The sequence below is a fragment of the Tachypleus tridentatus genome, chromosome 13 (genome assembly GCF_004210375.1).
Source record: "Tachypleus tridentatus isolate NWPU-2018 chromosome 13, ASM421037v1, whole genome shotgun sequence".
Classification (NCBI taxonomy): Eukaryota; Metazoa; Arthropoda; class Merostomata; order Xiphosura; family Limulidae; genus Tachypleus; species Tachypleus tridentatus.
In genome coordinates, this window is record NC_134837.1 from 103479365 (window position 1) to 103496437 (window position 17073).

At 30.5% G+C, this 17073-nt stretch overlaps 1 protein-coding gene across 1 annotated transcript in view; it reads left to right on the plus strand.

Moving 5' to 3' along the window:
* Nucleotides 1–8765, plus strand: part of LOC143236961 (uncharacterized) — a 98736-nt gene extending 89971 nt beyond the window's left edge. Inside the window, 3 exon segments of the mRNA XM_076475699.1 lie at nucleotides 2255–2363; nucleotides 3229–3401; nucleotides 6020–8765. Of these exon segments, the coding sequence (XP_076331814.1) occupies nucleotides 2255–2363; nucleotides 3229–3401; nucleotides 6020–6161 (424 nt within the window). The 3' untranslated portion in view covers nucleotides 6162–8765.
* Nucleotides 8766–17073: the final 8308 nt, after the last annotated feature.

The window sequence follows — 17073 nt, forward strand, 5'->3', positions numbered from 1 at the left end:
TTTGTGCAAAATTCAAATCAAACCTCCTTGAGGATATAATTATCCATGTTTTGTATCTTTCTTGATTATACTTTGTTAATGCTACAGTATATAGTCTAAAAATTAGTATAATGAATCACAGTTTTGAAAATAACTAAAGGCAAAGTTTTAAAATCCTTACATAGAACAGGCTTTATACTATTTAGGTTGCTACAGAGTAAATTAATTGGTGAGTAACTATTTATAGTTTTCTTGAGAAAGCAAGTAGACAGAACTCTTGGAAAAGTAAACAATGGAATCTAATGAATGTTTTTGAAGATTCAGGGACAAACCTTGTATTTGTGAATTTTTATAGTAACTTTGGATGATGTTTGTTTCTGAAAATATTTTCATTGTAAATTATATCTGTCTGAAAAGATTATAGAATTTTTATTTTTTTATCTGACAAGAAGTTATGTAAACTTAGTTTGAGCAGATACATTAGACAACAGTAAAATATTCTGATGCCTCAAATCTTTATATATTGACTATTATTGTACTTAAATAATGTAAATAACTGAAATAACTTTTATTATTTGTAAAAACAAACTATACTAGTCATAAGTTTATCTTTACCAGGAATATTGGTAAAGATAAAAATACAAATATTTTTATTTAATCTAAGAAAGGAAATCATAGCACCACTGTGAAAAAATGCCACAAGTCATTAATAAAATTGTCAGTTTTCTTCATTTTTTGTTTGTTACTATCTAACGTGATAACTACTGTAATGGGCAAAATGAAGTTTCAAAATATATATGTTAATGCTTATCAGTAAAGTTGAAACTTACTGGTTATATAAAATGGAACATTTTCATCAACAGTAAAACAACTTCACTTCTAAGGTGAAAGTAAGTATTTTAGAAAAATCGCATCATAACAAAACCTGTAAAAAGTAAATCACATTATGGAAATTTGTTTAATGTAAGTAGTTCATTTTTGATAATTTTGTATTAAATTGTATGCAATTGGGTTAAGTACTTCCACTCTGAGAAGGGGAAAAAATGTCAAGAATTAAAGTCAAAAGTTAAGAATTAAAGTTCAGAAAGGGATAAAGGTTCTGATAAGTATAAATAATTGAAATTTTATTTTTAGCAATCTTTTGTTTCATCTAGGTTGTTCTGTCCCATAAATTAAACACTAAAACATTCAAAGCTGACCCTTGTGATTCAAATATTTCTCAAACTTTCCATTAAACACTCTGAAGATAACTTCATCTACCACCACATCAGAAGGCCAATCAATCTGTTAGAAAGATAACTCCCACCCAACCAAAATTTATATTTGTGTTCCCTAGTCTTACTGTTCTCACTATTAAAAACGAAAATGATGATACATTAACCCTATTAGTAATATTAATAATAACTAACTCATCTCTTTTTCAAGAGAAAATCATTTCAGAAATCTTAACTTATCCTTGTATTAAAAACCTTTCCATCCTGGGTATCATCTTATCAGCCCTCCTCTGAGCACAGCTGGAATTCCAAATGAGGCATAACCAGTGACCTATAAAATTAAATTATAATATCTTTAGACTTGTATTTAGTGAATCTTAGGTATAGCCTAAAATACTATTTGCCCTACAACTAGCAACAGAACATTTCTTGGATGGCTTAGCGAGACTGATCAACCAGAATGCCATGATCTTTTTCTTCCACAACTTTTAAAATTATTCTCATCAAACTTTTTCTTGTAATTAAAATTGTGATATTCCACATGTATTACTTTGTATTTATTATTATTAAAGCCATCTTCCACTTATTTGCCAAACTCGCAAATATTTAATACAAATCCTTTTTTAAAGTGGTAGCATCCTTGTCACAGCCAGCAACACCCAAAACTTAAATAATCTATTTCCCATTCCTTCAACTACATCATGGATGTAAACCAAAATGAGCAAAGGTCCTAACATTGAGCTCTGTGGGATTTTCTATTTAATAACTAACTTAACCTCACACCTATGGACACAACAGTGTAAGTTTTTTTATAAACATTTTTAAGTGATTTATTAGCAACAGCGTTTTATTTTAGCATTAACTGATGAACTTGTGTAATCAAAAATCACAGAACTGTTTCTAGTTGTATAATATTTTTGACTGATATTTCCTTTCTGGTTAGAAACTTATATATCCTAATATGTATATACAGAAAGATATTTATAAATCAAATGAGCTTTAATTTAAATAGAAGAAAATTGTTCATGTAGTATTAGTGATATTTATTCAATTTCCAACAGAGAAAGACAAACAGCAACAAAAATTTCTCGTAAGATGGACAAGAGAGTAAAAGAAGCACTGTTACAATTAGAAGATGAAAGACATCATACTGAACAGTACAAAGAACAAGTAAGTTACAGTACAGAGTTTTGTAACTTTTTGAAATGAAGAATGTTCCTGTGATCCTTATTAGTACCTAATGTATGATTAAATTATTCATATTACTAGCAGATGTATTGATGTGATGCACTATGAGAGGTTTATGAAAATGAATCGTATCATTCATCATCAATTATATAGAAGTTGTAAATTTTAATTTTCTACCAGATATAAATATAAAGTGTTCCTGTTTTTGTCTTAAATACGCTAGTAACAAATGAAAGTACATAGACTTTATGTATACCCTGTGTGGTAAAAAAAAAAAAAAAATATTGGAGAAATCTCAACTGTACCACACTAAATTTTTTATATTTAACCATCACTGGAGTTTTGAAATCTATTTATTTGAAAAGAACAACTTCTTGAAACATCTCAAATTATTTCTAGTTGCTTAAATTGTATTTGGCATGTCCAAATGCAAAAGCCCAGAAGAAGTTAGAGGGCAAACAAACACACAAACGAAATTCTCCCAAATTATAGTTAAATCATTACTGTGTTTTTTAAGCTGATCATCGTATAACAGATTTTTTTTCATGAACTTAAGTTCTATGTCATTCTGTGTATGGTTAACAATATTTTATGATTATTTTTTTATATTGCAGTTAGTATAAAATAATCACTGTAGACAACACATACATCTGCTGTAAATGGTTTCAGTTGAACTAAAATGTATGCTAAATCATATTGGTGTTTTGAAATAATGGTGCATATTTCAATTGTAACTAAATTAAATAAAACTCTTTGTATGCTGAAAAGTTATTTTTGGATATCTTAAAAGTGTTTATTACAACGTAACTTTCCTATAAATATTTAAAACCATTTGCCTCTCTCACAGATAGAAAAAGTGAACAGCCGATTACAAGCTTTGAAACGGCAGTTAGATGAAGCAGAAGAAGAGTGCTCTCGTGAAAAAGCTCAGAGACGTAAAGTTCAGCGGGAACTTGAAGATGCTTTGGAATCTAATGAATCTATGTCTCGTGAGCTGATTAATTTGAAAAACAAAATAAGGTAAACGAATAAAATTTTGTGCCTCTTTCTCTCTGTAGAACAATAATAGTAAATATTAATTTTTTAAAGTCGAAAATACATTGATCACTTCCATATTAACTTCTACTAACTCACATTTATGAAAAATATTGTAAGTGGCTTCACTTAATTTATATCTTGAATAAAAAAGTCCTCTACAATACAGAGTAGGGTACTGGCTGCTACTATATTTATTTTGTAAACTTTCAAATATTAGTAAAGGATGAAAGAGGTAGAATCTTGGATTTGTTTCACTACAGTCTTATTTCACATACTTGAACACTGAATTCCTATTAATGATAGATAAAAGCAAATACCTTTCTACTCTTGACTTCAAGCACCAAAAGCCTGATAAGTAATATAACTTAAGTTAGAAAGCTCAATAAGAAGGTATATAATGGTCATAATTTAATTGTCAAAGCTGCATAATAGCAATAAATGTTTTTATATCTACATATGTGTCAACCAATTTTGGAATTTACCTGTAGTTATTACTGTAAAAACACGTAATACTTCTTAATTTAACCATATGGTTGCATAACTTACCTTGTTTGTAGGGAGCCTCCATTTTGAAAGAAGGAAACTATGTGCTGATACACTCGCTCCTTTGCAATAATACAGTGATATGTTATTGGAAGGAACTGAAAAGGAGCACAAATTACAATAATGATGCTGTATTTTACAAAAAAAAAAAAAAAAAATCCAGAACACAAGTGTGACGTTAAGTTCATGTAGACAGCAGTATGGCTGTAGACTTTCTGAATTAATAATAATAATAAAAAAAGTTATTATGCCCACCCTGTAATATTTGACAGGTATGCATCTAATACATCTAAATGAATTTTTAATTACAGCAAATAACAGAATAACATATTTTAGTAACTATTTGATCTGGAACTATGACAGTACAAAATGGTGAAGCTTTACACTGATGTTAAACAGATTTAACTTAAGATAAATGAATTAAAAACATTACAAATCCAGCACTGTGTAGATATGTGATCAAAACATCACTCAGAATCTTAACGTGAAAAACTCATCACCCACCATATTAAAACAATTAGCTATGTGTTAGAACATAAAACATTAAATTAAAGAAGGAACAGCAATTTAAAGCTTTTCAACATTTTGTCTATTTTTGAAAGTTTACGTGTTTTGAAATACTTTCGAAAGAAGAATATTCTTTTTGTTGGATTTTCTGCTTTTAAAGTATTTGGCTTTAACTGCTGTGAATAATATTAAATATTTGTTTTAATAAATTGATACCTTATCAAATAATCATCACAGTAATATTTAATACATCTAATGATTATTACTAGTACTGATGCAATATAGTAGTATTCGATATAAGTATCTAGATACTGAGTTTTACCAATGGTTTGTTACAAAGTTTGTTACTCTTGACTGTAAAATTTAATTAGAAACTATGTATAATATTAATTGTTGTAATATACTTAGTGTAAGCAAATGTGGTTTCTGCTACAATTTGAAGTAATTGTAGAACAAGAGAATTTTGATTTATTTTGCATCTTTTGTAATGATTACAAGGCTGGTCAAACTGACTGACTTTATGTAAAATTGGGATAGTGAATATAGCACATAAAATATGAAGATTTATTGAAACAAGGGCTGGAAATTTATTTTATAGGTTTTAGAGATGGCACTGAAGAAATTTCTTAATATTTAGATGGAGAAAAGTATTTTTAAACTCAACATTAAAATCGCTTTGCATATCAGAACAGTGACTACTTTGACCACATGTTTAAAATGTTAATTTTTATCAAAAATACTTTAGAATTTTTTTTTCTGTACCAAAGACTTAACATTTACTGAAAATCTGCCAAAGTTTGAGAAGATACATAAATTGTATCATACTGACTGATGTACTGATACAACTGTATCACGGTTTCACGATATGATAGTTTTATCAAATTGCTGAATCTTCATAAACTAAATTAGTATTTACTGGATATAGATTACAAAATTGTTTAAGGAATCTCATAGAAAAATGTCATTGTCGTTACTTTTTCATTTCTGAAATAATTTGAAAAAAATGTCTTGACTGACAGGCCAAGCACTATTATTACTATCATTAGTGAGATATAATACTTAAAATTGATGTTTCTGGTATTGCAAAAAAAAAGTTTTCGCATCTTTCAGTATCATTAGGGTTTTTAATTGAGACATTAGGTTTCAAATTCCTTGTTATAGATATTGGGTAAAGTCTTTACTATCTATAAATGCAAACATGTTTAAACTATAAAATTTTATTTCAAATTACAAGATCCAAAATACTCAATATACATATGTAAGGATTTTTTGTCTAAACAAAAAGGAAAATAATACTAAAATAAAATGTTCACCATATTTATTTATATGTGTAAACTAATAAGAGTTTTAACACTTGTGTTAGAATGTTTCCGTATTATATAATTATAGTTATTGCATGATTTGTTTTCTAAACTTATAAAATAGCACATTTTCTTTTTGATTAGTTTTAAAATATATCATAAAGATGGAAATAACCAAAGATTTTCACTTACTGTTTTTATTATATCTTACTTATATGAAAGTTTCTTAGAATCAATTTTTATCACTAGAAGAGGTGGAGCCTCAGCTATTTCATCATCTCGCTTTTCTGGGATGAAACGAGGATCCATAACCACTACTGAAAGTGGTAGTGGAGATGAGGGAACAGCAAATTTACTTGAAGACTCAATGGATGATGAAAGCCAGGCTTGATATTTGAAATATTAGATTTGGGATTACAGTAAAACTGAAACATTTCCATATGGAAATGTGAAGTGAAGATTTTTTGTTATTTAGGAATTGAATATTGCAGTAAAATAGCCTGTGCTCTGTATAATAAAGAAAATTTATTACTTCCTTATATTCAAGGCTTTATTATGTGACCACCAAGTTCTAGTTAACAAAAATCAGCTTCGCAAGCGAGTCGTGTAAGATTAACTGTTTGATATTATGTTTATCAGATTAAAAGTTTCAACATCTTTAACCTTTTGAATCCATTTACACATTAGTGATATTGTCTTTATTGCTTATAACATAAAGTGGAGACTAAACGTGCAAATTCAGTTGTTGGTATAATTACACAAATTCTGATAAACTCTAGATTCTGTCTTCAAACTTTCCAATGTATGGTGCTGTTCTTGTGCAAATAAATTAAGTATAAAAAAAATGCATTATATTAGAAATACATATCCTTTGGTGGTTAAGGAAAATTACTTCCATATTTGTTTCTTTGTTGTTGTTTTTTTGGTTGTTTTTTTTTTACAGATCTGTGTGTTTCTTAATTGTATGCATCAAATGTAGTTTGTTTTTCAAAACAGTGTTTCTAAATCTTTTCAAGTTATGATATTTGTTTAGTTTTATAGATATTGTGATCCACGAGGATCAAAATATTTATTTCCACCCTAGTTTTTTATATGTAAATATAGATAGGTAGTATATATATATAATTTTTATATTGTTTAAAGAAATTAAAAATGCACCATGTTGCTAATTTAAAACTGTCAGTCTAATCTGTTTCATCATGCCAAATGGATCTTTATTTTTGTAAGACTGCTCCTAAAAATGACCACCAAAAATAAAAGAATTAATAAAACTTGATCAGTTTTAAAGTGGTTTGCAAGTTTTTATTTACAGTTCTGTAAATTAAGAAAAAAGAATATTAAATAGTCAATACTTACTTAAATTTGCTTGTGTGTTGATAGCTGTGAAGAAGCTGCTACTTCTTTTTGAAATAATTTAGTTCATTTAGTGAACTGGGCAAATAAATGGTAAATGTGTTAATTATAATAAATACAAGATAATGCATGTGGGTTATCATAGTTTAAATTATAAATTTAACCTTAACATTGTCACAAAAGAAAGGGATTTTGATGTGATGTTTGATCAGTTCTTCAAGTCATCCAAACATTGGTCTTTTTTTAATGGTATAGCAAATAGTATTTTAGGTTGTATCTATATAAAATTGAATAATGCAAGTCTAAAAAGGTTATAATTTTATTGTGTAGGTCACTGGTTAGGTCCAATTTGGAATGTTGTGTTCAGTCTTGGGCTCCTCACCTTTGGAAGGACATTGCATTGTTGTAAAGATGTTCAGAACTAAGTTTACTAGAATGGTGCCTTTTATGGAGGGGGCTGTCATACAAGGATACATTAAAATCTCTGAAGTTGTTTTCTAATGAATAAGAAGAGGTTGAAGTGTTTAAGATTGTTAAGGGAACTGAGAGTGGTGATGCATCTTTTTCATATTTAATAGTACGAATTATAGGAACAGGTGACACAAATATAACTTTTGATAAGGTAAGAGTCATCTTCAGCTAAAACAGTTTTATTTTTCTAACAGGGTAGTTAGCCTCTTGAATGGGGTTGCTTTTGGATTCTGTGAAGGCATTAAATTTAAGTGAGTTTAAGAGAGAACTTTGCAATTATATGAATGATAAGTACTGGCTTTAAGTATTTTATTTTTATTTTTTTTAATTTACTTATTTGATATCTTTAGTTTATAGGATAAAATGGCTGAGATGGACCAATAGGTCCCTTCTTGTCTGTAAACATTGTTATGCTGAACACAAATGTTAAATGATTATTATTCACCACAAGTCTACTTATAGAAATTCTTGGGCATTTTTAACTTGAATTGCTTTTTACTTGTAAAATTCTAGTATGTATGTATCAAAAATTATAAACATAAAGCAGTCTTAGTAATTTTGCATTTTATGATATTTTCTTAGTCATTTAAAATTTGTATTTAGTAAAATATCATAGATAACACTGGCCTGACATGGAAAAGGAATCTTTACCATTTAAATTTTATTGTTTGCAAATCTCTTTATTACTAACTATTCTCTTCTCTTACATATATCTGAAAATAGAAGAGATGTCATAGCAAGAGGGAATAAAGAGTTAACTTCTCTGAACCTTGGTTTCAACACTACTTTATCAATGATCTTTGGTTTCACCATATATAAAATATACAAAATCATTGTAAACATTGCGTTTTATCATCTCCTTTGTTATTTTAATCAGAATACTTAGTATTTTCTAAACATTTTCATGTTTTGTAACTTGAGTTAAATTTAAACTCTTTATAAAATATTAATTTGTTTTAAATTGTACTAATATGTAGTATTCACTAGAGTGTAAAATTATTTGTATTCAAGCTTGATGCTATAATGGGTTAAACTTTTGAAGGAGGGAGATGTAAAGCTTTCCATGTATGGTTTAGAGTAGATTTTACAATTATTCTAACATTACACACACAAGTTTCTTAGAGAAATATAATTGTTTCTTAACATTTGAATAAAACATGGAACGTTTTTAGAGATTGGAATTATACATTAATTTTGTTTTCTGACTGCTATTATTAGTAGTAAGTTACATCTGTTGATTTCATATAATTGTGTATGAGTAGACCCAAAGCTCTGCTTGTAAGGACAACAATAACAGTTTTCTTTCTAAAGTACTATATGAAAAATTACCTGGATTGATAACCAACTCAAATGGCATATTCTCAAATATTTAAATATTTTACCCAATATTTCAAACCAACTTTGATTTAAAATAAAAGGCCTACTTTTACTCTACATTGCTTTTGATATTCTTTGAAGATGTTACTGCTTATATAAGTGTGGGGTACAGATAGCCTACTGCTTTGCACCATAAATTGCCAAACCAACTAACCAATATAAGTGTGTTAAAGGGTGTGGGTTTGTCATATCTGGATTTTCCCAAGCATTTTAAAAAAATTATCACAATATTTTTGTTAAAGAACAATCTCTTTAGATGTGGGGGATAAGCTGGCTAATTGGATAGAAAAGTGGCTGGATAAAAAGGTGTAAAAGGTTGTTACAAATGGAGTTAACCCAAACTGGATTAATGTGATGAGTCAAGTACCTCAGGGCTCAGTATTAGGACCTTTGTTCTTTTATATTTCCATTAATGAAACAGAGGAAGGAATAGTCAATAAGTTACTACAATTTGCTTATGATATTAAAGTCTTAGGTGTTGCTGATTGTGAGAAGGATGCTACTGGTTTACAAAGGACTTAGATCATTTAGTAAGTTGGATCAATAAATTGCAGATGGTTTTTAATTATAATAGCATCAAGGAAATGCATGTGGATTATCATAAATTATAAATATAATTTGAATGGGAATAATCTTAACTGTTGTGAAGGAAAAGGGTCTTTTTGTTTTAGTTGATCCATCTCTTAAGCTATCCAGACAGCAGCTCTTGTTAGTGGTAGGGCAATTAAGACTCAATTTGTATAAATATCAATATTTAAAACAAGTCTAAAGAGGTTGTCATTTCGTGAATAAGTCACTGGTTAGGTCACATTTAGAGAAGGGTTAGTACAATAATACCTGGCATGGAAAGGTTATCATATGAGGACAAGTTAAGATTTCTGATATTGTTTTCTCTTGAAAAAAGAAAAATGAGAGGGGAACTGACTGAAGTGTTTGATTGTTTAGAGATTTGATAGTGTTGATGCATTGTCTTCTTTTTGTACTTGGTTGTGAGAATAAGACTAGGAGACTCGATCACAAATTTTGGCATGGTAGAAGTCGGTTTTATTTTCTCACATGGTAGCTGTCCTTTAGATTGAATTATCTTAAGAGATAGTGAAAGCAATAAATTTAATTTGGTTTAAGAGAAGGCTTGTATATATTTGAATTAATAGGGTTAGCTTTGACTTGATTTTTTTTTAATAGTTTTATTTATTGAAGGATGGCATAACATGGCCAAGTTTGTTGAGGCGTTCGACTCGTAATCTGAAGGTCACGGGTTCGAATCCCGGTTGCACCAAACATGCTCGCCCTTTCAGCCGTAGAGCGTTAAAATTGTACGTTCAATCCTGCTATTTGCTGGTAAAAGAGTAGCCCAAGAGTTGGCAGTGGGAAGACTAGCTGTCTTCCCTCTAGTCTTACACTGCTAAATTAGGAACGGCTAGTGCAGATAGCCCTCGAGTAGCTTTGCGCGAAATTAAAAAACAAAATTTATCGAAGGGGTCAGCCTACATGTATGAATAGGTCCTTAAATATTATAATAAACAAATGAAATTTTAATCACATTATCTGACATATGATGCTTATCCACAAGTATTTATATAGCTTGTGTTTTTTGTTTTTTTTGTTTACATTATTACTGTTTCACAGTTGTGTTCTTTAGGTTTATAAATCGTAATTACATTCTCATTTCAGATAGTAACTTTATTCTAATTTAATTTTTTATTGATGTTAGTTAAGCTAATCATCAAATGGTAGCATGTATTTCTAAGAATGAAGTTCATTTATAGGTAAAAACGAGGTTTAAATGCTAATGAAGCTAAATGTTGTTTAATACAATTTTATATCATATTCCGGTAAGATCCTATTTGACTGTGACGTAATCATACAAGTTAATTAATCCTTTACAGGTTTAAGATCTGGGCTGTAGGTGGCCTTTCTATAAAGCCAAAAATAAACAAACGTCAGTCTTTTCAATAGTTTATTAGGAATATTTGAAATCACTTCCATCTTAAAAACCCATACTTTTAGAATATTCTTACTTCAGGACAATTTCAAATACTGTACTTACATTTATAAAATTGTATTAATGTAATATGAATATATAATTTGATATATTTATTACTAGATGGTGCTAGTTTACACAATTTTTCCAAATATTTCATAATCGAATTATTTGATACATACACAATGTTAGATACTTACTTGAATTAACTAATAAATAAATATATACTATTATATTTTCAGAAATGAAAACTGGTATACTGTGAAATATTAATCAATGAATAAATATCACTGTCCCCACTATACTGTAATTTAGTCGTCAGTAAGTATGAGTATGCAATCAGCTATTTGTCGGTCAATACTTATATTAGTGACTTAGTCATCCCTGAAAATGGTATAATGTAACCTATTCTTCAGTGAATACTATTATACTGCAATTTATTCACAAGTGAATATTGGTATATACTGATTTATTCATCAATAAATATTGATGTAATGCAACTTGATCATCAGTGAATACTGGTATACTGTGCCTTATTCATCAGTGACCTGTGGTTTATTACGAGTTATTCATCAGTGAATACTGGTATACTATGTGTTGCTCATCAGAGGATATAACTTTGTTATGAGTTATTCATCAGAGAACAATGGTATACTGTGATCTATTTGTCAAGAAATGCTGTTATTGTGTGGTTTAATCATCAGTGAATACAGTTATACAGTATTTATATCCGTGAATATTAGGTACTGTGCTTTAATGGGCGGTTCGTTCATAAATGATAAATAAATCTGGTTCAGCCTTCTAAAATTAATTACAGGATATGGATGACGTTGGACAAACCTCAGTTCGCATGGTGACTCATCAGAAAGGTCTGATGCGTTCTTAAGTATAATGAGTAGGAATATGGAAAACAGGCTACAACAACGAGCACACGAGATGAGTTATGCACATGTTTCGAAGTTATGACACGAGAGAAGAAAAGGAAATAGTGTGGGTTTGAAATGGATAATACATTTATCAGAATAATAGTAATATATAGGGCAACAAGTAATTATTCCCTTATAAAAACAATAATATTTGGAGTAACACATATCCTGTCGTTATTGGTGTTCCCAATGGAAGCATAAGTTACTTCTATTGACATTGCAAGGTTGGTTAGAGTGCTTGACTTGCGTTATAATGTTACGGTCAATTCCGCTATTCGTTGATAAAAGAGTAGCCCAAGAGTTAGTGATGGGTGGTAGTGACTAGCTGTCTTCCCTTTATAGTCTTTTGCTCATAAATTAGGGACTACTAGCGTAGCTCAACGTTGTTTTTTGTAAGATTTCTTCCTTGATAGCTAATGATGTGAAAAGACCATTAACGACATTCGACACACAGCTTAGTTTGGTAAAGCTTTTTTCTGATTACTAGAGTTGCAGGTTTAAATCCTATTTGATCTCAGTTTTCACATTTTAATAAATTTATAAATATATAGACTTAAGTAAATTTTCATTATGCATATACATCTAAACAAATGGATTTAATTCATTCCTTTAATTTTTTAATGTTATACATATACTTGTAAAATGCATAAGTATATGTAAATATGATTAAAATCATGCACGTGTAATATGGAAAAATTGAATGTCTGGTACATTTCTATCTATATTAAGTACGTCGTGTGAAAAACTAGTCTGAAGATACATATCGTGAATATCATAACGTTATCAATTTATATAGAAATAACGAGTATCGGTAATAAGCTGCGTTGCTATATTACGGAGACAGGCGTGGCCTAATGTTTAGCATGCTTTGACTGTGAATCCGAGGATTGGTGATTTGCGGGTAAAACGTGCGCCGCACTTTGGGTACGAAATAAGTGATAAGATTGTCATTCAAATTCCACTATTCAATCAGACAAGATTAACCCTAGCGCTAATAATTTCTTTCCTGTAATCTAGCAGTTAAACATCTGTGATGCCAGTGCACAGATAGCCTTTTGAACGACTGTGGGAACCAAACAAAAAAAGAATCTATAAATGAAGTAGAGGTATAAGCTATTCTTTTATTTGCCTTAGTCTATGGTTTGTTTACAGGTATTTATGCAAAGCAATTCAAGGGATAACTGCGCTGACGTTCCAAATTTTGAACTGCCAACGATGGCCCCAAAGTAGAGCTATGATTATTTTTTCAGTAACGGGATGCGAACATTGAACCCGCAGATCCACAATCCGGTACGCTGTAACCTGGTGACTAAAGTCTATAAATTAAAAAAATAAAGAGTGAGAGAAAAAAAACAAGAAAATCGTTTACAAATGAGGGTGGAAACTTATCTGTAATTTACAAATAGATTTTGAATAGATTTCGCAAAATATGATCACATACGAGAGATATAAAGAGAACAACAATGCACAAATGTATTATGGAGCTATTTAAACAGTATCGCATTAAGTTCCCTGATTTATATATTTTTGTTGTTCTGTTTATACTGTATCTTTCGTATGATGTGAGCATATTTTGTGAAATCTATTCAAACTGCTTATACAAAATCAAGCAATTTTTTTATATCTTGCCTCATCAGTCAAACAGGAAGTACTTGCATAGTGTTTAGACTACATAACAGCAGTGAAATTAATTAAATGCAATTATTAGACTTTTACGTAATTGTACTATAATCAGCATAACAAAACACACGATAGTATAAAATATGAGAAATATGAAACTTTAGGAATTGTACAGATGTGATATCCACCGAGAATAGAAAAATAACAGTAAAAATCTTCAATACGAAACATCAGAAAAAATCCTGACAATACAGAACTTCTGTGTATTATATAATAACTTAAGTACTCGTTTAACCTCCAACATATTTTTTGCGCAGTTGCTAAGAGAGCGTTTTTTTTATTAAAATCATATCAGTTCAGTTGTTAGTGTTTGTTTAAAAATAGTTAAGAATAATGACGAACTTTCGTAGCAGACACTTTCACTTGCGTTAATTTTTTTATTGTACATTGTTATTGTTGCTTTATTTTGAAATAAAATTTCGTTGGATAATTTTTATACTAGGTAAAGATGAATATTCGTTTATGAACTTTAAAACTCGTAACTTCTAAAGTAATTTTGTGTTCGTAAACGAACTCGCTTGTTACACTTTAAGTAATTGTTGATTTTTCAATTCCATAACTAGCTTATAATATAAGTAATTAATATCCAAATGTTTCTTTCTCATTGTAACGGATATCTTAATTTCTTCTTCTATTTCTCTATTTAGAATGTGTAGTTTTATTCAAGTAACATTCTTATAAACACAATGACAAAAGTTACAGACATGCACTAATTTTCTTGTTTAAAGGTTACATAGTATAAAGAATATTCCATAGTTGTTGGTAGAAATTTAACTTTTCGTCTGTGTCTTCCTTAAGGAAGACCAAGTTCATTTCGAGGAGTGTCATAGATACTCGTACAAATTTGTGTGAGTTGAAAATTATCCCCTTATATATGTTATTAGGAATAATCTTGACTTGTGTAATTTAAGTACTGTGAGATACTGCACCATGCCTCGATCTGAATTAAGTGTGTGTTACTACACAATTCTTTGCTTTGTCCTTTACGTAAGTAATTGGAAGCCTTCCTTCTGATTCGATGGCCCAGCATGGCCTTAAAGCGTGTTAAGGCGTGCGACTCGTAATCTGAGGGTCGCGGGTTCGCATCCCGGTCGCGCCAAACATGCTTGCCCTTTCAGCCGTGGGGGCGTTATAATGTGACGGTCAATCTCACTATTCGTTAGTAAAAGAGTAGCCCAAGAGTTTGCGGTGGGTGGTGATCACTAGCTGCCTTCCCTCTAGTCTTACACTGCAAAATTAGGAACGGCTAGCACAGATAGCCCTCGAATAGCTTTGTGCGAAATTCCAAAACAAACCTTCTGATTCGGCATCCAGGTAAAAATCATTATACGAAACGCGAAGCCGGCAGTAGGTAAAAGATTCCAACATCTTAGCGTGGATAAAGATGCTATTTTCTTAGTTCTGTCATTTGCACTTCCTTGCTGTCCTGTTTGTTACAACTCTGCGTAGCATCCATGGAACTTTGTTTTCTATTACTGGCAAAATAATCAGGAAAGAGAAAAATGTATCACCGCTACTGATGTTAGAACCAAAATATATAATAGGCTGATTTCAGAATCTAGTTAACTTTTTTAAACAAGCTTTGAACATTTGTAGCATGGCTTAAAAGTTAAAGTACTTATCGGGTGGCAGTTCGGCATGGCGAGGTGGTTAAGAAGTTTGACTAATAATCTAAGGGTCACGGGTTCGAATCCTCGTCATATCAAACATGCTCGTTGTTTTAGCCGTGAGGCCTTATAATGTGACGGTCAATCTCGCTTTTCGTTGGTAAAAGGTATTCCTGGTGTTTCCAATGGCTAATGTTGATTAGTTGTCTTCCCTCTAGTCTATCACTCCAAAAGTAGGGAGGACCATCTGCGCTAGAACTCGAATTTCTTTTCGTAAAATTTAACGAAGAATCAAACAAACATTTTTATATTAAAGACCACGTGTAAAATTCCACAGTGATGAACCAGTTATTTATTAAAACCTAACAAAACAAGTTTAAAAGTTAGCCTCAATGCAGGATGAATCATCTTTTTACACTTGCACAAGTACCAACAACATGCAAGTACTTGATTTAAAACTTGTCTTTTGTATTAGATATGAAAACCACATTTGTAAGACGTTGAATCATCAAATATTCGATGCAATAAATTTACACACCATACTTTACTAATATGAAATTAAAACAAGTTTCACTGATGATTAGTTCTTTATGTTGAGAAGAGTCTCTCCGCTGAGACAGAGATAAGTCTACAGATTTATATCGTTAAAATTAGGGGTTCGATTCCCCTTGGTGAACACAACAGATAACCTGATTCGGCTTTGCTTTGAAAAAAATAAACACACAAACTTTGTTTTGAGAAGAATGCTTTCGGGCAATGTTAAAGATCATAAGCCAAAACTGTTTGTTTGTTTTGGAATTTCGCACAAAGTTACTCGAGGGCTATCTGTGCTAGCCGTCCCTAATTTAGCAGTGTAAGACTAGAGGGAAGGCAGCTAGTCATCACCACCCACCGCCAACTCTTGGGCTACTCTTTTACCAACGAATAGTGAGATTGATCGTAACATTATAACGCCCCCACGGCTGAAAGGGCAAGCATGTTTGGCGCGACTGGGATGCGAACTCGCGACCCTCAGATTACGAGTCGCACGCCTTACGCGCTTGGCCATGCCAGGCCCTAAGTCAAAACTGTATTTAGAACAATTAATAAATCAAGTGTTGTATATATTATCAACAAAACAGTTATCATCAACTGGTGTGGTTCTATTTAATATCTTAAGTTTATAAAAGTTCATCAATAATTATAGTAAATTAAATTAACACGTCAAAACCATAACTAAGATCGATTAATTTCACTTGGGTGACCAATAATTAAGACAATTTTACAAAAAAATAACTAATATAATTTCCTAGATGTAAACAATAATTAAAGAAATTTTAATGTTTATAGACAATCACTAAGACAATTTTACGCTGAAAAATAATTAAGATAACTTCCTGGGATAAACAGTCACTAATAAAGGGTTATTTTCTTAGCTGAACGATAATAAAATAAATTAGTTGTACGGGTATAAATGATAACTGAGACAAGAATAATTTCCAAAAGGAAACTACATATTTCACAGAGATGAGCATTGATCTTACAAAATTAGTTTCACACGCAACGAAGTATACAAATCTGAAATTATGATATACGAATTTCAGCATGTCTATTTTGAGAAATCTTTTTCTAATTATTTTGTTGCTGTTGTTTAACATTCAAGTTAAATTTTTTCTTGGCTTATTTCCTTTATCTTATGTTTCACAGAGCTGTGAATTATTTTGTCTGTATTTTATACATTTATATTTAGAAAGTATTTACTGTCACTTTTAATTCTATTCTTATAAAGCGAGGTTAGATAAGTTAGGTTTCTTCTCACGTATATAAGGCACCTAGGCCAGTTTCCGAGTCGTTCAGAGACAGGCACGACAGACTTAATCCTAGTGGCGTTTGCCTGTATTACTTTAGTCGTTAGAAACGTTAAAC